Source organism: Onychomys torridus, chromosome 4 (genome assembly GCF_903995425.1).
Source record: "Onychomys torridus chromosome 4, mOncTor1.1, whole genome shotgun sequence".
NCBI lineage: Eukaryota > Metazoa > Chordata > Mammalia > Rodentia > Cricetidae > Onychomys > Onychomys torridus.
This window is the reverse complement of record NC_050446.1, coordinates 122,915,320-122,939,165: the sequence shown is the minus strand read 5'-3', so window position 1 is coordinate 122,939,165 and position 23,846 is coordinate 122,915,320. Positions and strand designations below refer to the sequence as shown.

At 48.0% G+C, this 23,846-nt stretch overlaps 1 protein-coding gene across 1 annotated transcript; it reads left to right on the top strand.

The window, feature by feature from the left end:
- The first annotated feature begins 549 nt into the window (after positions 1–549).
- Positions 550–23,058, top strand: Ppp1r16b (protein phosphatase 1 regulatory subunit 16B). The gene is made up of 10 exons (XM_036184322.1): positions 550–553; positions 1,359–1,429; positions 6,846–6,991; positions 9,257–9,360; positions 11,493–11,617; positions 13,765–13,890; positions 14,442–14,517; positions 15,556–15,685; positions 15,776–15,944; positions 22,192–23,058. Exons 1-10 carry the CDS (start codon positions 550–552, stop codon positions 22,699–22,701), a joined length of 1,461 nt encoding a protein of 486 aa, XP_036040215.1. The 3' UTR covers positions 22,702–23,058.
- Positions 23,059–23,846: the final 788 nt, after the last annotated feature.

The window sequence follows — 23,846 nt, the reverse complement described above, 5'->3', positions numbered from 1 at the left end:
TTCCACTTGCCTACTCACTCCTCTGCCTAGGGAAGCTGGGTCCAGGCAGGAGCCGGGACAGCCCTGCTGGCTGGGACCACTTAGTGTTTTTGAAGGGCTAGAAGAGAGAGCTGTGGGCTCCAGTGAACTCTGCTGTTGGCCTCATGAGTGGCTTCCTCCATGGAGAGAGTCATAGCTGAAGGCTGGGCCAAGAATCCTTTGTGCTGAGCAGGGTGAAGCCCTCATCGCCCAGCCTGGGAAGCAGCGTGCAGGTTGACAGACAGGCCACCCTCTCCTTTTTATCCTTTGCACACGGCTGACATTGTGACCTTGGGTGGGACAGGATGAAAAGACAGGGGAGGGGACAGGGACTCTCTAATACTATGTGTATACTCCGGTTTTCCTCACTTCCTGGATCCACTCACCACCTCTGGCCACATACACAAATGCAGACATATACACATGCATGTGATGCACATGTGGGCACTTAAAAGTCGAGGATAGGGGGTAGGAAAACCTCTGGCACCTTTCCCCAAGGCTCAGTAGAGCCAAAGAAGACATTTGACACCCATGGGTAAGCCATTGAGAGTGTAGGGTACAGCTATGATAATAAAACCAGGCATAGCCAGAGATACCTACAAATCATGTGCTGACCACTATGCTGACTGAGTCCCTGACATGGCTCAATTGATGTTGTATAACCCTGTGTGTGGTAGAGTCAACATCATTTTCACTTACAGGCAAGGAAACTGAGGCACAGAGAGGAACGTGTGTTGACCATGACTGCCCTGTCATTAAGACTCCAGGGTGTGGCATTAGGGACAAAACCGTACTCTGTATTGACAACCCATGCCAGCTTCTCATCTCAGCCAGGAGTAGTGGCACCTCCTGTGATGCAGCTCTTCTGGAGGGAAGTTGAGGCAGGAGAATTCTACTTTGTAAATTTGAGACCTCCTTGGGCTACATAGCAAGTTCCAGACTAGCCTAGGCTACTTAGCAAGACTTTCTCTCCAAACAAAGACCAGAGATGTAGTTCAGTGGTAGAGCACTTGCCTAGCATGCGCAAGGTCTTATCCCCAGCACTGCCAACAAACCCCCAAACAGCTCAGATCAGTGATTGGCCCAGAGGATGATGTGACAGTTGTCAACCCTTGTATGTGTGACCCAGGATAAGACAGGTACTTCTTGGAAATCCTAGACCAAAGACCTAGGTTCTGTGCTCAGTTCCCTCATCTGTGAAATGGGGATGCTGTTAGCATCCCATTATCTTTCTGTTGGGAGTAAGCAAGACCATTTGTGTTGGGGTCTGGAAGAGGGTGTCTTGCTGGGTTCCCACAAGTGTGTGACAAGAACCTCACTCCTGTCTCTTCCTCTTGCAGTACGCTACTTCCTGAAGAACAAGGTCAGCCCTGATCTGTGTAATGAGGATGGACTCACAGCCTTGCACCAGGTAAGTAGGTCACTCTGGGGTCCCTGTCCTCTCTGCTCCCTGATAACTGGTGCCCCGAGTCCTCAGGGAAGAGGGGATGATGAGAGAAGAGCACGGAGTACCCAGCTGAAAGGCTTTTGTCCTTTGGAGATGTGTGTGTCTGTCACAAACAGGCCCTGGGAGCCCCTTGGTGCACATACACACGTGTACAGTGACAGGCTCTGAGGACAGGGGTCCTTTGTTCACTGTGTCCTCACAGCTAGCAGAGAAAATTTGTGTAGAAATTGAGAATTGACAAAGTGCGTTCACAGCCACCAGGACATCCCACTCACCCTGAGGACAAAGCTGACTGACTTGTGTTGTCTAAGGTCACATGGCCAAGAACTATGGCCATGAAACACGTGCTATCAAACACATGTCCTTTCCAAGGGAGTGTGGTGACAGCCCTCCCTGCCTGGGGACAGCCTTGTCTGTCACCACCCACACGGAGGCTTTGTCTACACAGACTCCTAACTAGCCCCCAGTGTTCATTCGGGTCCTGCTGTAATTCTTTCTCTAAAGGCTGAAAGTTTACTTAGAACTCCAGTGTCTTCTTTCTCTTGGCTATTCTGCACAAGACCCCTAAGGTCTGTCCTATCCAGTCTCTGCCCTTCCCCCAGCCCCCAGGCAGGGTCTTTGCCTTGCCCTACCCCGTGGTCTCCTCCCCACCTTTTGTTTTACATTGCTCTGTGTGCTCGCCTATTAGCTTCTGTCCCCAGGAGGATCTTGAGAGCTGGGCTGTGACAGAGGCACTCTATTCTTCCAAGTGACCCTCCTCTTGAATCACTTAGCACTAGGGTGGCAGGCTGAGGTCACCTCGTCAGCAGTGTCTTCTAGCCTGTTTTGTTCCAGAGGCCTTTCCCGTGCTTACATATGGTAGATACTTAACATGTGTACAATGAAATTGGTGAATGGCCACACTGAAGCTTCCCCGCGCCATCACCGGAGTTTTTGAGCAGATGGATTTGAGTGCATCCTGGTATGGAGAAACCAGGTCACTGGAACCCCATGGACAGAGACAAGCCACACATCCTCTACCCATAAGACACTGGGACGAGGCCTTGCCCACAGCCTTCAGCTCCGAGCCTGAGGGCTGTTTGCATCTACTCTTTGTCCTAACTATCCTCCAAGGCCTCAGGCACCCACATGTAGGCAACCACCTCAGTAACCTCATGGATCTTGCCTGTGGGAAGTCACCCAAACTCCAGCTTCATTCACTCTGGAATGCTGAGGATGCTCCAAAGGCAAGATCCTTGGTCCTCTCTGGATTTGAGACCTAGAAGGCAACCCCTGAAGCTGGGCGATATTAGCCAGGGGCATAATGATAGGGTGGCCATCAGGATAGAGTCAGAGTTGAGGCCTGGAACTGTCACTCACTTGCATGTGACCTTGGACAAGTTCCTTAAGTTCTCTGTGCCTTAGTTTCCTCTCCTGTGAAAGAGAAATAGAGTATCCACTTCCTCGGGTTATAGAGACAATTAAATGATCACCTGTAAAAACCTTTGCAAGCAACACTTACCACAGGATATGCAGTAATCAGGCTGAAGAGAAAGCTCTGTGGCTAAGAACACGTACTGCTCTTGCAGAGGACCCAAGCTCAATTCCTAGCTCCTGTGTCAGACTTAACAACCACCTGTAACTCCAACTCCAGGAGATCTGTCACCCTCTGCTAGGCTCCATGAGGACCCTGCATGCACACATGCACATACCTACATGTACACATACACACGTAACTAAAGGTTTTAAATAAACCTGTTTGAAAAGATTTGAGTTATGATTACAGTTTATCATGTGACTATAAAGCACTTCACAAAGCACTTCAGTGGTATATCTCATCTTGATCCTCACAGTGACCGACCCTCTACAACATTGTTTTCCCCATTTTACATCTCAAGAAACTGAGGCTCAGGGGGCACCTCTATTCTGTAGAACAGTCCACAAAGATGGAAATAAATGTTCCATGTGTCTATGTGGACCATCAAAGTAGCCATAGAGTTGTGTGGCTAATGTGACAAGAATTGGATTCTAAATCTTATTTGATTTTAGTGAATTTAAATACAGATTGGCATTGTTAGATGTGAAATCTCAGGGTTCTAAGTCGTGGCTGAGCTAGGGTTAACATCAGTAGCCTTGACTGTCTAGATATAGTGGTTAGCAGAGTCCCACAGGCTCCCTTCAGGTGCTATTCTTGCCTTCATGAACTGTTTTTGTGGGGCCCTCCCTTGGGCTTGGGGTTCCTTCCATTTCTCACCACTACACCTCCTCTTCTTCCTGCTGATCACATGACTTCCTCAGGTCTAGCTTCTTCTGGGAGCTACTGGGCCTCTGAGCACATAAGGAGGGAAAAACTCCCCAGGCTCTGAGCCTAGCTGTGTGGAACTCACCTTTGACTCTACCACCACCACCACCATGCTTGCCTTGGGCTCCGCGTTGGGATGGTCCTGGGGTGGCGTCCACCCACACTGGCCCATGGACTCTCATCCCCACCCATGCAGGCAGTCCCTTTTTGCTCACCTCCTCTTGTGTCAGGTACTCTACTAGGGGGCAGGGAGGTAGGAAGTGTCTGTGCTTACAGACACTGCGGTGTGATGTGACCACAGGCATAGAAATAAACAGCTGAGGTGACGCAGTGTGGTCAGCACTCACACGGTGGGAGCAGAGGCCCTGAAGAGCATGCAGCTGGGAGCTGGTGGTGGCTTGCCTCAAAGGAGAACTGAGACAGGCTTCCAAGAGGAAGGACACCTCAGCCAAGGCTTGAAGTAAGAGTTTGTAGGAGGATGAGTATTGCATGAATGTCAGAAAGAATTTGCCAGAAGGAAAAAGAAATAGCGTTAGAGCAGAGGGAACATCCACAGAGTCATGAGAAAGCAACCCACCCTTTCAAGTTTGAGTTGGAGGGAGTAACTATAAGGCATAGTGGGAGGCAGGACTGGCCAGGTTGAGAACAGGACCTTTGGACACTGACTGTTTCGCTTTTAATTCAACACTGTGGAGTAATTTTGTTACTGTGTGGGTACCTTGTATTTTTATTTATTTAATTTCTGTAGGATCTTACTATGTAGCCTAGGCTAGATTTAAACTGATGATCCTTCTGCCTTTCCTCCCTAGTACTGAGATGGTTAATGTTGCTGGATTGTAATCTTGAGTGAATCTATTTCTTACTATGTGTGTGACTTCGTGCTTCTTTGGGCCAGTGGGAAGGAGAGGACTCTTAGCCCATTTTGAGGGTTAAATGCTGCCGTGAATGGCCAAAGCGAATCTTAGTGCCTGGCTCTTGTAGGTCCTCCTAAAGCAACAGTTATTACTATTGATAACGAAGTGACATGCTGGCATCACCCAGCTGTGCATTGTTGCATGTAACAAGGAAGACTGGGGTACCTGCAGAGCCTCCCGAGGTTTGCTTCTCTTGAACAAGGGGAACCTTCTGAGGTTTGTAGATGTCAGGCTGCAAGGCTAGATACAGTAAAGCAGAGGGCATCTGGAGGTAGAGCTGACACAGTGCATCACTGCATGGAGACAGACACTTAGGAACAAGCACTTAGTTGGCTCTGTATGGGAAGGGAAGAGGCAGAAGGAGTCAGCCCACTGCAGGTGCTGCATCCCGCTGTGGTTCCATAGTGACTACAGGGCCTGCTCTCCCTTCCCTGCCACATATGCCAGTGAGCACATGCACCCCTGCGCCAGCCCTGGGATCACTGTCACAAGACTCAACAGCTCTGGCTATGCAGTCCCCTGGTCCTCCTGTCTCCTTACTACAGGGGGCTGCCCACACGTCTTTCTTCTTTTTACCTATGCCTGGCTCCAGTGCCTGTGCCTCCCTCTACTGGCTATGCTATGCCACTGCACGGTTCTCCTGCCCTCCTAAGACAGTCCAGCCCCAATGGGCTGTACCTTTCTTACCCTGTCTATCCAGAAAAGTACCTGCAGACCCAGCCATGCTAGATCAGCTGGCAGGAAGAACTGGCTCTCTGGCACCACCTGTGCCCCCAGCTGCTCCTTTCCTGCATGCTCTGCTGGTGCAGAGTCCTGGCTGGCTGGAGATATGCAGGGAGCTGTGGGGTGTCCCACTCCACAGTCGTCTGGGATCATGGGTTCACATAGGTGCTTCTGATCCTTCTGCTCACCTCCATGCTCTTCACATATATGTAGTTACTTATGTTGGCCAGGCCACCACCATCCCTAAACTAGGTGACTTCAATATCTATTCTATCTGTCCCTCTCAATGTGTGTGTGCATGCACAAACACACATATAGACACACACGTAGACATACACATAGAGACACACACACAGACACATACACGGAGGTATACACACACAGAGAGACATACATAGACACACACACACACAGACACATACACGGAGGTATACACACACAGAGAGACATACATAGACACAGACACACAGACACACAGACACACACACACACACACACACACACACACACACACACACACACACACACACACACACACACACCATCCTCCACACGGAACCAGAAGAGTGAAATGGTTTTTGGTTTTGTTTTTAATAAACAAGTCAGGTTATGCTATTTTTATGAGTACAGTTCACCCCTCCTTCCTGTTGCTCTGGAGACCAAACCTGGCTTATTTGGTCAGGATGGGTGAGCTCGTGTCCTCTGATACACCGCAGAGTGGCCACTGTCGCCATCCTCTGCCCCCACCTCTATTCTCTCTGGGTGAGTGTCCCTTGGGGAGTCTTTTGCTCCCTGTCCCCAGGACCTGTGTTCTCTCAGGGGAGCTGCAGAATTGGGCCCTCCTACCTCACTTGGGCTCACCCACCTATGCCCACAACTCCATCCAGGTAGGAGCACAAACAGGCTAGCTCCTTGAGGTGACTCTGCCAGGGCCCCCAGGACCTGCTGGGAGGAGACTTAGTCACTTGGGGACCTCTGCAAGATTTGCATTCCCAGGTCAGATTAAAAGTTTCAAACAGCGATGCAAGGTGATACTTTAGAGGCCGATACCGTAAAGGAGGGTGTGGACCAGGACCCCAAACACATCTGAGCAATTCTGCTTGAGCTGAAGGGTGATTTAAGAGTTCCTCTTAGGATGTTGCCTGGAGAAAGCCGTCTGGGATTTTAAAGCTCATTCAACTTGAATGCAGCTCCACTAACACTTATGAAAACACTTTATAGCTGACTGGGGCTGTTTGCCGAGGCTGTTTTTATCTCGCATGTTACTAACTTCTTTTTTACTCAACAAGGGGACTGACTCTGAGAGGTAAAGCGTCTTCCCCAAAGTTATAGAGCTGGATTCGAACTCAGGCTGTCGGTCTCCACTGTTCTGCTCATGGTCTCTAGTGGGGAGTGTAGTGTGTCCTCATCAGGGTTCTGGGCCATGCCTGGCCTCACTCTGTGGCCTCTGTGTCTCTCCCAGTGCTGCATTGACAACTTTGAAGAAATTGTCAAGCTGCTGCTTTCCCATGGTGCAAACGTGAATGCCAAGGACAATGAGCTGTGGACACCCCTGCACGCTGCAGCCACCTGCGGCCACGTCAACCTGGTGAAGATCCTCGTTCAGTAGTACGTGACCCTCCCTCCCTGGGGCAGCCTGCCCTCCCCTCCACAAATGGCTTTTCCCATGTGCATTAATCTTTCCCTCGCTCCCTCCCTCCCTCCCTCCCCGCTCTTCCATTCCCCCTCCATCTCCTCCCCCACTATCAATTCCCTTCTATCTTCCTCCCCTAAATTCCCTTTCCCTCTGTGTGTGTTTCCTGTTTCCTGACTCGTTCCCTCCATCACTCCTGATTTCTTGGTCTTTTCTACTCTGTTTTTCAGTTTTCACTTGTTTTATAGTTTTTGTGTCAAAATGCCAATAGCATACAATTTATACTTTTTGCCATTTTTAAGTGTGCAGTCCATGCCATTCCCTATATTCACCTTGTCGTGTGCTCACCACCATCCATCTCCAGAACTTGCTTCACCTTGCACAGACCACAGTTGTTCGACTATGACTCCTCCCATTCCCATCTATATCTCCCTTACCCCCAGACTACCATGACTACCGCTCTCTCTGCCCCTCTCTGATACAGCTGCTCATTTAGTGGAAATGAACAATGTTTATCTTTTCATGACTTGGGCTATTTCACTTGGCATTATGCTCAAGGTTCATCCATGTTGTAATGGGCTCAGAGACAGAAACTGTTCGTCCATTTGTCCATTGATGAGCACTGGGCGGGCGCTGCTACCCTTTGGCTGTAACGTGTATGCACAGATCTCTCTTTGGGACCCTGCTTCCCATTGATTTGGAAATATACCCAGATGTGGAATTGCTGGGCTATATGGTAGCTATTTTTAATTTTTAAAGGGATTTATCTACTTTCCTAGTTCCCCTTGCATTTTACATGCTGACCAACAGGTCCTGTGTCAGGCCCTGAGCACATGGGATAGGAAAGCAAGACCAGTGGGTGGGATCCTAGAGACTGACAGCATCTGAGAGCAGGGAGTCAGGAGGAGGAATGGAGAGTAGGTGACCATTCACACAGGTCTTGGCAGAGCATCAGAGACCCATTGGGTACCTCCCAGGAGGGCCCTGAAGTCGGGGAGAGTGGTGCCACCATAGCTTCATGTACTTCCCTGCTGGAGTGTATTGGAATTACCTGAGCCACAAGTACAAAATACATGTTACCATGTATTCTTTGGGGGTGGTGGAAAGAATCCATGGAGCTGCATTTTGTTTCACTGGTTCCCAAGATATTTCTGTCATAGCATGCCCCACAGCCACACCTGGATACTGCTCTAGTCTCTCTTGCTATGACAAATACTAACAGAACACAACTTAGGGAGAAAGGATTCATTCAGTGGGTTACAGTCCCTCATTGTGGGGAAATCAAGGCAAGAGCTTGAAGCAACTAGTCACATAGTCAAGGGCAGAGAGAAATGACTGTACATATTGCTTAGCATTCAGTTAGCTTTCTCTACCCCTACATAGTCCAGGGCCTCAAATCCAGAAATGATGCTGCTCACTTTGGGGCCTGACCTTTCCACATAATTAAAGCAATCAAGTCAATCCCCCCTCGACATGCTTACAGACAGATCAGCCTGATCTAGCCAAGGCTTCACTGAGACTCTCTTCCCAGGTGATTCTAGGGCATGTCAGATTAGAATTACCCATCACAGGTGCTATTGGCCTGGAGGGTGAGTTCTTCCACAGTGCCCCAGGGCTCTGTTCTTCCCAGGTCCCGGTCAGTCTTGGGTAAGGGATTGGAAGGGGACAAATAGGCATACTGGTGAAGGTTGGCATAGCAACCATGGAGTAAAAAGGGCTGACACATGAGAGACCTGGGTTTGGAGCTTGACCCTATCATATGCAAGCTGTGTGGCCTGAGGCACGTGATTGAGAGCCTTTCTGAGTCATGTCTCCTCTTGAGTGAGGTGAGGCCCACAGTAGCACCCCTCCGGGGGAGACTCCCTAAAGTAATGTGTGCAAAGGACTTACATTTAGCCTGGTTGCAAGCAGGCAGCCGGTGAGATGTCCTGCTCCTGTTTACATCATTCTTATTATTGTTATCTGAGAGGGCTTTGACATCTGCCTGGAAGTGCCCATCTGCTGATAGAGCTCATCTGAGACCTTGGTCCCTTCCTGCTGGGACCCGGAGATGAGGAAACACTGCATTCCCCGGGATATGTGGTGGGAAGGGAAGGGCATCGCTTATCTAGGATACACCTAGGTGGGGTCATGGCTGCTGGGGAGTGCAGGGAGGCTGTGGATGGGAAGCCAGATGATGGAGATAGTCAGACCAACCCAGACATACCTTCTTGGCCCTCACTCTGACCTCTTCTCTGCAGTGGGGCTGACTTGCTGGCTGTCAACTCGGATGGGAACATGCCGTATGACCTCTGTGAGGATGAACCCACCCTGGATGTCATTGAGACCTGCATGGCATACCAAGGCAAGGGGGAGTAGTATGTTATACCATGGGCACAGTGAGGTACTGCAGTGAACATGGTTTCAGTGGATGGGAACGGCACATTAGCTGCCTATGTACCTGCCAGCCTCATGCCTAGCGCCCAATAACTGGGACAGGTCCTTGTTATTATTGTCATCTGTATGATTAAAAGATGGGGACATGAAAGGGCCTTGGAACACATGCCGTGTGGAGGGAGATATTGTTCTCACTGTCACCGACACATGCAGGTGGCCTCAGCTGGCCTCCTCTTCTCTTTGTCAGCTGTGACAATTTGGTTCAGTCAACACTCACCATAAAGATGTGTCCCCATTTGGGAACATGGTAAGAAGTCAAGAACATTGGCAGGTGCTGCTTGGTGCCAGGCACCAAGCTGCCTGACAGGGGCCCGGATAAACAAGATGTGGGCTGTTCTGGGCTCACAGTGAGCTTCAGAGGGAAGCATGTGTAACAGCAAGAGACACCTGCTGGTCCCAGCTCCCTACATGCATGCCTGGGGAGCACTCTCTAGTAAAAAGGGTCTTAAATCCAGACCTGTAGCTGGGTCCCAAGGTCCTGCGAGGTCCTTGCCTCACCTCTCCCCAGATCTCTTTGGCCACTGTTGACTTGGCTTCTACACTCCCTGGCACCTGCATTTTCCCCATTCATTTCCTGTAGAAAGTTTTTTAATAGCTTTTGTGCCAACCTGGTGAAACTACGGACTCCCCAATGGAGTTATAAAGCTGCCGGAGTATGAAGGAAGCCAGCTGGGTCATCTTTCAACAAAACTACCACAATATTTTTAAATGTGCTATATAGAAGCCATTAATTCTTTCAATGGTAGGACATGGTGGTATGAAATTACACAGAGTTTCTGTTGGCCATAGGCTCATGGGCACTGCTGATTGTTCTGATGTGGTAGCAAATACTAACTTATGTGAAGGCTTGTCAAAATAAGCATGCAACCTTTTTTTCTCCCTTCAAGTTTGCAGATTGCCCCGAATTCTTCCAGAGGAAACTTGATCCCATGTTTTTTTGTTTGTTTGTGTTTTTGTTTTGTTTTGTTTTGTTTGTTTAATAGGGCATTCATTATGTTCTCTCCTTAAATCAGTAGCCACTAGTGACAGACAGGTACACTTTTGTCAGCCAGAGATTTGGGCCCTATCATGTCTCTCTGGAACTGGAATGGCTTATGCCTGTAATCCTAGCATATGGGAGGCTGAGGCAGGAGAATTGTCACAAGTCTGAGCCCAACCTGCACTACAGAGTGAGAACCTTGTCTCAGAAAACAAAAAGCAAAAGTCTTTCTGGGTCCTTCTATTTGAAAGTAATATAGTGACTGATTCAGCCATTCTTACAACAAAGGAATGTATTAACTATTGCATATGGTGCTGAAACACAGTGGTATAGGAGAGAAAGGAAACCAACAGGCTCTGATCAGAAGGGGTAGCCAGTGGGCACCAGCGGGGGAGGTGACATAGGTCAGCACCCAGAAAATGAGGCAGGTATCACTTGGGGCAACTGGAGGTGAGTGGGCAGGTGCTCCAACCTAGCCGGTGGAAGAACATGCAGAAAGTGAGTTGTTGTGGATATTGCTCTGTGTAAATAAAGTTCTGATTGGCCAGTGGCCAGGCAGGAAGTATAGGCGGGACAGGAGAGTAGAGAATGCTGGGAAGTAGAAGGCTGGGGGGAGACACCGCCAGCCGCCGCCTTGAGAAGCAACATGTAAAGACACTGGTAAGCCACAAGCCATGTGGCAAAGTATAGACTAACAAAAATGGGTTAATTTAAGATAGAAAAGATAGATAACAAGCAGCCTGCCACGGCCATACAGCTTGTAAGCAATGTAAGTCTCTGTATGCTTTCTTGGTTGGGTCTGAGCGACTGTGGGACTGGCGGGTGAGAGAGATTTGTCCTGACTATGGGCCAGGCAGGAAAACTCCAACTACAGTGAGTGATGTTCATAAGAAGCCTACTAGCTGCCAGGAAGGAATGGTCCTTGTCCCGTGATCCCAGGTGCTTGTGTTCAGCAGGCCTGGGGACAATGATCTTTGGCATCTTTGTGCACTGGGTGACTGGCAAACTTGGGGAGCAGGAGTCATGCCTTCCCTGTTGAGTAACGTCTCACCTCCCTGCAGGCATCACCCAGGAGAAAATCAATGAGATGCGGGCAGCTCCGGAGCAGAAGATGATATCAGACATTCACTGCATGATTGCAGCGGGCCAGGATCTTGACTGGATAGATGCCCAGGGCGCCACACTGGTGAGGAGATGGGTCAGGCTGGTTTGGGTTGGAGGCAAATACCAGAACCAATACCAACTAGGGCTGAGGTGAAAATCTATACCTTTGTGACTTTGAGCATCTAGACCCCTGCTGCTCTGGGAATGTAGACGATTGAGGCTGGGGTCCAGCCTCTTTCTGACTCTGGCCATTCTCACCTGGGGCTGGGAGTCAGGAGCTCTAGGGCTTGGCTCTGATGTCCATCTGCTTTGTTTCCATGGCAGTCCCTACACTCTCCTCAAGGACCACCATTTGTTCACTCACACACATAGTCTTGCTTTGTATCATCCATTCCCTGCCTACTGTGCCCTGGAAAACCATGACCCTTCTCATTCAACTTTCCCTGAGGTCACTGTAACAGATTTTATCTACCACTCCATCACTCCATCCATATATCCATCCATCCATCCATCCATCCATCCATCCATCCATCCATCTCTCATCCATCATTTATCCATCTGGCAGTCCATCCAGTTATGCTGGAGATGTCTTTCTGTATGCTATGAATGTGTGTTGCTCTGATTTGGTTGATAAAATGCTGATTGGCCAGTAGTCAGGCAGGAAGTATAGTATAGGTGGGATAAGCAGAGAGAATTCTGGGAACAGGAAGGCGGAGTCAGGAGTCGCCAGCCAGACACAGAGGAAGCAAGATGTAAAGGCAGAACTGAGAAAAGGTACCAAGCCATGTGGCTAAACATAAATAAGAATTATGGGTTAATTTAAGTGTAAGAGCTAGTCAGTAGTTAACCTGAGCTAATGGCTGAGCAGTTTTAATTAATATAAGCCTCTGTGTGTTTTCTTGGGTCCAAGTGGCCACAGGGCCACAGGAGCTGGGCAGGACCAGGAAAACTTCAGCTACACAGTTAACACATAGTTGTAAGGACTGCCTCTGTGCCACATGCTTTACTAGTCCTTAGATAAATGACAGAGCCTTCCTCTCTTTCTCAGAGCCACCTAGTTATCCCCACTGATCCTTGGAACTCAGCTGTCACTGTCAGCAGCTTGAGAGGAAATGTGCTGAAGGCCTCATAATTTCATTTAAAAAAAATCATGTCAATAGTAAAGATTTTAAAAAGTATTGTTCCATAACCTGGCAATAAGCCAAGGAAATTGTAAGGAAATGTCCTGCCCATTCCTTTTACAATCAGACACCATTACCAGCAGGGTATAACCCAAAGGGTACTCAGAGAAATGAAATCTAGCAGATGGATGTGTTTCACTTTGCAGAATTTGGAAAATTGAAATATGTACACCATACCATTTATACTTATTCAGGATTTCAATGGGCAACTGCTTTGAGTTCTGAAAAGGCTGATTCTGTAATCATTCATTTGCTAGAAGTTATGGCCATCATGGGTATACCTGCACAAATTAAAACTGACAATGCTCCAGCATATGTCTCTGGTAAAATGAAACAGTTTTTTGCTTATTACAATATAAAGCATATTATAGGTATACCACATAATCTTACAGGCCAAGCAGTTATAAAAAGATACAACATTTCTATGCATCAGGGAATTAGGAATTGCTTAGCTGGGTGACTCTGAGTTGGCGTTTCCCATGAGCTTGACCAGGGCTACAGTCACATCTGATGTTGGTCTCCTTTGTGTGGTTCCCTTGCATGGCTGACGTCAGTGTTGGCAGAAGGCCTCAGCTTCTTGCCTTCTCACAACTGCTCTTCAGGGCTCCACAAGATGACTGCCTCCTCCCAGATGAATCCAGGAGAGTGTAAGGCAGAAGCAGCAATGCTTATCATGCCCCAGCCTCATAAATCATACACTGCCACTTTGTAATATCTTCTTGGTTAGTTAGAAATGAGCCAATCTTGTCTACATTCAAAGGCAGAGCAATCAGATTCCACATTTTAAAAGAAGATATATCAAAGAATAGGTAGGTATATTTTCAAATGACCATATTGAACCTCTGAGACCCCTTCTCTGTGGCTCGGGTGAAGAGCCCATCTCTCTGCCTCCCATTGTACTTCTCTATCTTACACTTAGTAAGATAGAGAACCTTCCTGGCTGATGTCACCACCTCATTCTGTTCCATTCTCTGGCCCAAGGATGCTCTGAGGATGTAGAGCCAGCCCCCTTTGGAATGCTCACTTGGACTTCTTTCCTCTCTTCCAGCTACACATAGCTGGAGCCAATGGATACCTGCGGGCAGCTGAACTCCTCCTAGACCATGGAGTGCGTGTGGATGTGAAGGACTGGGATGGCTGGGAGCCTCTGCATGCAGCAGCCTTCTGGGGACAGGTACTTCCCACGCCCTGTAAAGTAGTCAGGCACAAGGTAGAACTGTGAATTCCAAGTCTTTGGGCTGGCAATTGGTGCAAGAGAACAAGGACCCACTCAAGGCACTGGCTACAGTGAATATGGAGATGAGACAGCTCTGGGAGGTTGCAAACACATTGGCCTAAATATTCTAACAGGATAAGACTCAAATTTGCCCAAGAGAAAATCCCCTTGATTTCTGCTTTGTGTGGTTTCTCTAGAATGTGTTTTCCTAAATGTGATCACAGCCTGTGCAGCCAACCATAGATACCCGACAGCTGTGGGATTACAACCAATTCCCCCTCCTCCTGCTTCTCCTCCTTGTAGTAACCCAGGCATGCTAGGAGGAGGTGCCAAGCCCATCATATTTGACAGGGCTCTTTCATGGCACCAGTGTACAGGGCCTTCCCTGGGAATCAACTTTCCTCCACCATTCTTTGGGTCACATCCTAAAATGTCTTGAGTATTCTCTCCAGCTCCTAGGCTCCTTAAGGCCTGAGTATGGGGAACATGAACTTCTTCCTGTGTTATAGATGCCAATGGCAGAGCTGTTAGTGTCCCATGGAGCTAGCCTCAGTGCCAGGACATCCATGGATGAGATGCCAATAGGTAAGACAGCTTAATACTTTGTACATACATACTTAGCGGTTTTTTGATGGTGAGTAGATGTATGGTTGAACATATGGCTGCATACTGAAGGTAGGTAGGTAAGTAGATGATAGAGATAGATAGATAGATAGATAGATAGATAGATAGATAGATAGATGGATGGATGAATGGGTGGATATATAGATGAGGGTAGACAGGTAATGTGATGTGGGATGTAATGATGGGTGGATGATGGATGTATAGGCAGATGGATAGATAAGTAGATGGGTGGGCTGAGGGTGAACCTATGTACAGATGACCAGGTTATCCAGTAGATGGACAGGTTGATAGAGAGATTCAGTCAATTGGCTGGTGGGGTTAGGGAGATTTCTCAGCATCATTACTTCGTTTCCTACTTGAGGGATCTGCTTGTTTCAGTGCTCACACCAGGGAGACTTTATGACTCTCCCAGACACTATCAAGGGTGTGTGTCCTAGTTCACTTTTCTGTTGCTGTGATTAAAACCCTGACCAAAAGCAACTTGGGAAGGAATGGGTTTATTTGGCTTACACTTCCACGTCATAGTCCATCATTGAGGGAACTCAAGGTAGAAACTGAAGGAGAGCCCATGCAGGGATGATGCTTACTGGCTTGTTCCCTTGGCTTGCTCAGCCTGTTTTCTTATACAGTCCATGCTCACCTGGCCAGGGGTACCAGATTATTCATTAATCAAGAAAATGCCCCACAGACTTGCTCACAGGACAGCCTGATGGAGGCAATCTCTTGATTGATATTCCCTCTTCCCAGATACGCCTAAGTTTGTGTCAAGTTGACAAAGCCTACCAGCATGGTATGAATCCCTCAGTCTTAGCTGGGAACTTCAGTTCAGAGGCCCAGGCCTCTCATTCCCACACTCCTCAAAGGAAATAATCAGGGCTGCTTTCTTCCCTCCCTCTGTGTCCCAGAAGGTTCTCAGAGCTTCTGGTGGGTTCACATGGTAGCTCCTGTGGCATGGAGTCCCTACCTTGCCTTCTGCAACTGACTCTTGTACTTCTTCAGACCTGTGCGAGGAGGAGGAGTTCAAGGTCCTTCTGTTGGAGCTTAAACACAAGCATGACGTGATCATGAAGTCCCAGCTGAGGCACAAGTCATCCCTGAGCCGGAGGACATCCAGCGCAGGCAGCCGTGGGTGAGTGCTACAGGGCAGCCGGGGCCCCTGCACATGCCTGCCTGTGGCGACTTGGGCACAACTTCCCAGCACCTCCTCTGTCCCTCTCAGGAAGGTGGTGCGTCGAGCTAGCCTGTCTGACAGAACCAACCTGTACCGGAAAGAGTATGAGGGAGAGGCCATCTTGTGGCAGCAGCGGAGTACAGCAGAAGACCAGCGTACCTCCACCTACAATGGAGACATCAGGGAGACCAGGACAGACCAGGAGAACAAGGACCCGGTGAGGCACCTCTTGCCTTCCAGTGTTGGCCATTACTTTGTGAAGAGGACAGGGCCCAGCTATGCCTACTTCCTCATCTGAGAACCATCAGAAGGGAAATAGTTGGGTGGTGCCCTTAAACAGCTAGTTCCTGTCTAACGGTGGCGGCTAATATTGTTAAGGAGGTGGCAACCCTTGGGTATATTCGTCAGAGTTGAGACCTCTTTACATGCCAGAGACTCATGATTGGCAGAGACAGAGTGACTGCCACAGGTCTGCTTGTCCCCTAATAATCTGATCCTGAATTCCCCAGAAGAGAGGCTCAGCATGATAGTTACCCCAGGAGCTAAGGGCTAAGACCTTCTTTTGTGGGGACAAAGATTTGAGAATGGTGTTTATCAAAGTGACATCTGGTTGAAAGGAATATTCTGACAAATGCAGTAGGGTTCCGGGGCAGTCTTGGAGAAACTGCTCCAGCACTAACCAGTGGCCCTGGGTTCTGGGCACTATCAGAAGACAGTGTGCGGTCTTCTTCAGCTGTGGTAGCAGAGGTTACACTGGGGGCTTAAAATGGGAGACACTCAGGGGTCTGAAGTCTAGAAATCTAAAATGAAGATGTCGATAGAGTTGGCTCCTCTTGGTGCTCCTGAAAGGGAGGTCTGTGCCAAGGCCTCTTCCCAGCTTCTGGTGGATTGGGTGTCCTTCACTCTAGTATGACGTTTGATCTCCACCTCTGTCTTCACAAGCCTTCTTCCTTGTGTATGTATATACCTCTGTGTCTTTTTATTTAACACATACTTTTGTTTATATTATGTATTTACAGATGTGGGTATGTACATGTGAGTGAACATGCATGTGCAGGCCAGAGGCCAATGTCTGATATATCCATCAGTCACTTGCCACCGTGTTTTTTTTGTTTTTGTTTTTGTTTTTTGTTTGTTTTTGAGACAGGTTCTCTTACTGAACTGGATGCTCACTAATTATCTAGGCTGGCCAGTGATTTCCAGAGGTCCATCTGTCCCTGCCAACTCTATATTAGGGTTGCAGACACAAAGGACCACACTCAACTTTTTGAGTGGATGCTGGGAGTCCAGACTCGGTCTTAACACTTACATGGCAGGCACTTTACCAATCAAGCCATTTTCATAGGCCCCCTTTTAGAAGGGACCATCCCAATCTAATATAATCTCATAGTTATTTTTGAGACAAGTAATTTTATAGCCATCCACTTCACAGGGCTTCCCATCTCCATCAGTTTTGCACAGGCTTGCCCATTCTTCTAGTTTCTCCTTGTCACCAACCCTAATTAGGTTGATTTGATGTTCAGCACAAGGACCTCTCCATGCTTACATACATAAGTTCATCACAGATGTGTGTGAGCACACAGAGATGGACTGGGCACTTATCCAAGTCTTTGGCAGCTTCTTGAATTCCATAGGTTGGATATTGTAGATGAGAGCAGTCTTCAGCATTCCTAGTACTGACATCTATTACACCTCTAGCCAGGAACATCTTCCCTGGCCATGGTGATGGGGTAGGGGCGTAGCTGAATCTTGAATTCACAAAGTGTCTGCTTCCCCAACAATAATAGCAGGGAAAGAGCCCTTATCCTACTTTAATGATGTTACAAAGGGACACAGTGGACTCAGACTTTGAATACATACTTTTTCTCTTTCTCAATAATAGACTGAGACTTGAAACAACTTTATGTTTGTAGAAAAATAAGTGGAGTAGTTGGGGAGAGGGCTCAGCCAGGAAAGTGTTTGTCATGGAAGCACGAGGACATGAGAGTGAGTCTCCAGCACACACATTGAAAAAAAAGAGCCAGGCAGGTGTGATGTTGCATGCCTTTGATTGTAGCACTCAGGACGCAGAGGTAGAGGCATAGGAATCTCTGAGTTCAAGACCAGCCTGGTCTCTAAAATGAGTTACAGGATAGCCAGAGCTACATGATAAAACCCTTTCTTTAAAAAAAGTTGGATTCGAAAAACACACCTAGTGTATCCTAGAGTCTGGGAGATGGAGACAAGAGGACCCCTGGGGCTTTCTGATCAGTCAGTCTAGCTGAATTGGTGAGCTCCAGCATCAGGGAGAGACCTCTGGTCTCAATGCAGACACACATATACACACATGTACATGCACATGCGCATGGGCGTGTGTGCATGCACGCCCATGTGCGTGCATGCACGCGCACACGTGCTTACACACACACACACACACACACACACACACAATTAAATAGGTAGAAAATTGCCCTCAGATTCTATTTCCTTACCATTTTGCACTTGTGCACTGCATGTGCTGTCACTGATGAGCCAGTGCTGATGTATACATCACACCAGACTTCACTCTGTGTTGCACATCTGTGGACTCCACTGTTACAGTATCAGTCAACATGCTTTCACTGTCCCAGATGATCCCCAGTGTCCCACTTGAGCACATTGTAACAGCACATAAATACAAAATAGTAATGAAATCGAACCTGAGGACAACTTTCTATTTAATTGTGTGTGTATGTGCACACATGCATACGCATGTATGTGTGTTGTTGATAATCTTATGCTTTCACAATTTTGCCTCTTTTAGAAAGTCATTGTCTTATTTAGAGTTTCTATTGCTGTGAAGAGACACCATGAACATGGCAACTCTTATAGAGGAAAACATTAATTAGGTGGCTTGCAGTTTCACAGGATTAGTCCAGTATCATCATGGTGGGGATGGCAACATGCAGGCAGACATGGTGCTGGAAAAGGAGCTGAGAGTTCTACATTTTGCAGGAAGTAAACTAAGGCACTGTGTGTGGCTTGAGCATATATGAGACCTCAAAGTCACCTCCATAGGGACACACTTCAACAAGGACATACCCACTCCAACAAGGATACACCTCCTAATAGTGCCACTCCCTTTGGGGGCCATTTTCTTTCAAACCACCACATTCCACTCCCTGACCCCCAAAGACTTATAGCCATATCATAATGCAAAAATGCATTCTGTTCAACTTCAAAAGTCCCAATAGTCTATAGCAGTCTCAAACTTATTTAAAAGTCTAAAGTTCAAAGTCTCTTCTGAGATTCACGCCATCTCTTAACAGTAATCCCCTATAAAAGCAAAATCAAAGAATAGATGACATACTTCCAACATATAATAACACAGGATATAAACTATTATTCTAAAAGATAGGGAAGGGAACCTAGTGAGGAAATACTGGACAAAAGGAATACTGAAAACCAGTTGGGCGAACTCCAAACTCTACGTCTCCATGTCTGATGTCAAAATGCTCTTCAGATCTCCAACTTCTTTTAGCCTTGTTGACTGTAACACACTTCTCTCTCTTGGGCTGGTTCCACTCCCTGTTAGCAGCTTTCCTCAGCAGGTATCCCATGGCTCTGACATCTCCAACATCTTGGGGTCTCCAAAGCAATCCAGGCCTCAAGTTCACAGCTTCATGCAATGGCCTCTCAAGGCTTCCATTCAGGGACACTCCTGACACATGCTTGGCCTCAGCGGCTTTCCTTAGTCTCAGAGGCAAATTCTTAGCCCTTTTCTTCTATCCTTAACTACAGAACCATGTGGTTGAAGCTGCCAGATTCTGCTGCTTACTGGGGCTGGAACATGGCCCCTTGGCTCAATTACATCTTCACCAGCTTTCTGTCTTTGATGGTTTCATTCACCGCCTAAGGTTGGCTGTTCTGGAATTTGCTCTATAAACCAGGCTGGCTTCAAACTCAGAGATTTTCCAGCCTCTGCCTTCCCAGTGATGGAATTAAAAGGCATGCACCACCACACCTGACTCTAAGCTTTTCTTTAATTCCTTTTCACACGTTATAAATTTATCTGGGTAGGATCTTGCCCTGAGATCCTCACTCCCTTTGTTCCATTTCTTAATCTGTATATCTCCTTGAACAAGGGATTTAGCTCCATTCCACTTCCTGGTGCTTCTTTTCTCCTTAAATTTTATGTTTTGTAATTTACCCTGTTCAGCTTGCTCCTTTTCATTATAAGTCTTCACTAGAATTTCCACTAATAATCACACAACAGAGTCTACACTAGGCTACTTTGAGATTTCCTCTGCCAATAGAATTAATGCAAAACTCTTCACTTTAGCCTCGGGCAGACTCTTTGGACAAGGGCAAAAGGCAGCCACATTCTTCACCAAAATACCACAAGAATGTACTAAAATTTTAGACAATGTACTAAAATTTTCCTCCTCTGAAACCTCTTGAGTCAGCCCCCCACAGTTCAAATAATTCTCAGCACCACTGTCTTCTATGTTCCTACTAAGTATGGCCCATTGTGCAGTGCTCAAAGTATTCCACTGCTTTCCTAACCCAACATCCCAAAATCCAAATTCCTCTAACAAAAACATGGCCAGGCCTATCACAGCAATACCCCACTCCTGGTACCAACTTCCGTCTTAGTTAGGGTGAAAAGACACCATGACCACAGCAACTCTTTATTTTTATTTTATGTGCATTAGTGTTTTACCATGAGTGTCAGATCCCCAGAAACTGGAGTTGCAGACAGTTGTGAGCTGCCATGTGGGTGCTGGGAACTGAACCTAGGTCCTCTGGAAGAGTAGCTAGTGCTCTTAACCACTGTGACATCTCTCCAGCCCTCACAGCAACTATAATAAAGGAAAACATTTAATTGGGTGGTGGCTTACACTTTCAGAGTTTTAGTCCATTATCATCACGGTGGGACATGGTGGCAGGCAGGCAGACATGGTGCTGGAGAAGGAATTCAGAGTTCTACATCTTGCAGGTGACAGGAAGTGGTCTGAGACATTGGGTGTGGCTTGAGTATATATGAGACCTCAAAGCCCACCTCCACAGTGACACATTTCCTCCAACAAGGACACACACACACACACACACACACACACTCTAACAAAAAGCCACACATCCTAATAGTACCACTCCCTGTGAGGGCCATTTTCTTTCACACCAACGCAGTCATGTAGTTGTGATTGTCTAATCTGTAGTTTTTAAGTGGCAATACTTGCAGTTATTGTCAGTGGTCATTGGTGTGGGGGTGGGGGTGGGTTAGTTTCAGGACTTGCCTTCCCTCAGATACCAACATCTGCAAATGTCTGCACATAATCTACACACATCCTCCTATTGCTTCTAACAGAGGATTTAACACCTAGTGCCATATAAAGGCCGAGAAGGAAGAAAAGTCTGTACATAGAGACAGTTTTGTATGTGAAATATTCTCTTTCTCTCTGTCTCTCTGTCTCTCTCTGTCTCTCTGTCTCTCTCTGTCTCTCTCTGTCTCTCTCGTGTGTGTGTGTGTGTGTGTGTGTGTGTGTGTGTGTGTGTGTGTGTGTGTGAAGAGAGGGCTTTGCTCTGCGGCACAAGCCTTGATCCTGTGATCCTCCTGCTTCAGCCTTCTTTCTAAGTGCTGGGATTACAGGTTTGTACCACCATGCCTGAGCTAGCTCTCCAACCCAATCAATCAACCAATTGATTCTTTTCTATTTGGGAAATCATTCTCTTTTTATTGCCATTTGTGTCATGAATGATTTTCCAGTTGTTGTTTTTTTTAATATGTGTTTCATGACTTTGTTCATGGTGACTTCACAGCAGGTTAATTCTTGGCTATTATCAGCTGTTTCTACCTTTTTATTTATAGTTTCTGGGCATTAGCTACCTTTTAAGCTCTTATTATCCAAGGACTTTTACATGTGTAGGATCCTTATGTGAGTCTCTTATATGAAGTGGAGACCTGCTGGAAAAAAGGGGCACTAACTAAAATTGACTTACACACAAGAGGAATTTATTGGCTCACCTACCTAGAAAGGTCTGGGCCCAGCAGGAACTAGGGGTTCAGAATACACCACGAGGTCAGACTCCCTGTGACCAGTGTTCCTCGATGTCAGCTTCTCTTACAAGCAGAGAAAACACCTTTGACCCTGTGCTTCCGCAGCCCACAGCTTACAGCAGCTTTACCAATTGTGGTTCTTACAGAAACATCTTCCCAGTTGTTCTAGCAAAAATCTCAACGTTGAGTCTCACTGATTCCATTTCTGTTACCTCATTCTGGGACACTGGCAATAATATATGTTCATTAGCTTCAGCCCTGGAATTGGGGTGGGCTTTGGTCTGCCCTATCAGAACACAGGCCTAAATGCCCCAAAGCTACATGGAGGTAAAGAAACAGATGGAGGATGGGTTCCAGCACTCAAGTCCCTCAGCAGAGGTGCAGGTGGTGGGTGGGTGCAGGCCCTCTAGCTGAGGGGTGGTACTGATGCTGTTCTCCTTCCCTCCAGAACCCCAGGCTGGAGAAGCCAGTGCTGCTCTCAGAATTCTCTACCAAGATCTCACGGGGGGAACTGGATGGGCCTGTGGAGAATGGCCTCCGGGCTCCTGTCAGCACCTACCAGTACGCTCTGGCCAATGGGGACATATGGAAGATGCACGAGATGCCTGATTACAGCATGGCCTATGGCAACCCCAGTGTGGCTGATGTCCCCCCACCCTGGAGCGGCTTCAAGGAGCAGAGCCCCCAAACGCTCCTGGAGCTGAAGAGGCAGCGGGCCGCAGCCAAGCTGCTCAGTCATCCATTCTTAAGCACCCACCTGGGCAGTAGTGTGGCCAGGTCAGGGGAGAGCAGCAGCGAAGGCAAGGCCCCCTTGATCGGAGGCAGAACTTCCCCCTACAGCAGCAACGGGACCTCAGTGTATTACACGGTCACCAGCGGAGACCCCCCGCTCTTGAAGTTCAAGGCCCCCATGGAGGAGATGGAGGAGAAAGTCCATGGCTGCTGCCGGATCTCCTAGTGTCTTTGAGCTGGAGGAGAGCGCTGCCTCGGAGAGGTGTCCCTGGAATCCAAGCCAGCCCTGGCTGGGGAGGTGTCAGATGGCAGCCAGGCAGAGGTGTGAGCTGCTTTCCAGAGGAATGCTGACCTTACCTCATGCCCAGCTGCCCATAGCATCCCTGCTTCCCTCCGTGCTGCTTTCTTGCCTCAACGCCTGCATCTGAAGCATAGCGGCCCCAACTCGCTCTGCCGTCTGATTCAGGGAGGGTGGGCTTGGGAATCTCCGGTCTGTACTTTGTAAAGGCTTCTCGGGACTAGGACTAACACCCACCCCCCTTTCTCTCTCTCTCTCTCTCTCTCTCTCTCTCTCTCTCTCTCTCTCTCTCTCTCACACACACACACACACACACACACACACACACACACACACACACACACTTCAGTATGTGGGAATGTTATACCTGAGCTCTTGGTGGGGCTGAGAATTTGTGGGTTATTCCCAGAAGAATGAGTCCAAGATGGTCTTGACACACCAGTTGGCTTCCATGGCGGGGGTGGGGGCATACCTGCTCAGCTGAGACCCACAGTTCTGCTTTGAGTCCTACCAGGCTAGGCCAGCACCCACACCTAGCAGGGACAGGAAGTCCTCTGTGTTCATGGGAGCCAGGATTCAGTGTGGATCAGATCAGCGGGTCCAGGCCTGCTCCCAACAGCCTTGCTGAAAACCACTCTCAAGCACATGCCATAGGCAGGTGTGTGACTGTTTGGGGGCCAAGCTTGAAAACCAGGTCATCCACTCTTAGAAGAAACCAAATCTTGTTTTGGTCTTTTATGGAAGCACAGGAGTTGGGTAGGGTGCAGCACATTGGTATTTTCCAAACTGCGTTTGGTTAAAGCATTCCTTGAAGCTGTAAAATTCCAGGTGGGAGGTAACTGAATTTGCCTTTTCCCAAGATAGCATCAACATTGGGTTTTATTGTCTGGTGTTTGAAAAATGAATTTCATTGGGAGCTTCTGTGGGGGTGCCCCCCAGGGAAAGGGGAAGTGTGTTGTTGAGGACACCCTGGTTAACACTGATACAGCACAGCACCCTAGCTCTTGTGGTTTTCAGGCTGTTTTGGTCCAGCCCACCTCAGCCAGCCCTTCTCAGTCTGAGCCATCACACTG

Excerpts from the sequence above, each read along its gene's own strand:
- Ppp1r16b (XM_036184322.1), top strand. Across the intron at positions 9,361-11,492 it reads GACCTGCATGGCATACCAAG|GCATCACCCAGGAGAAAATC; the intron begins GCAAGGGGGAGT and ends ACCTCCCTGCAG. Across the intron at positions 15,945-22,191 it reads ACCAGGAGAACAAGGACCCG|AACCCCAGGCTGGAGAAGCC; the intron begins GTGAGGCACCTC and ends CCTTCCCTCCAG.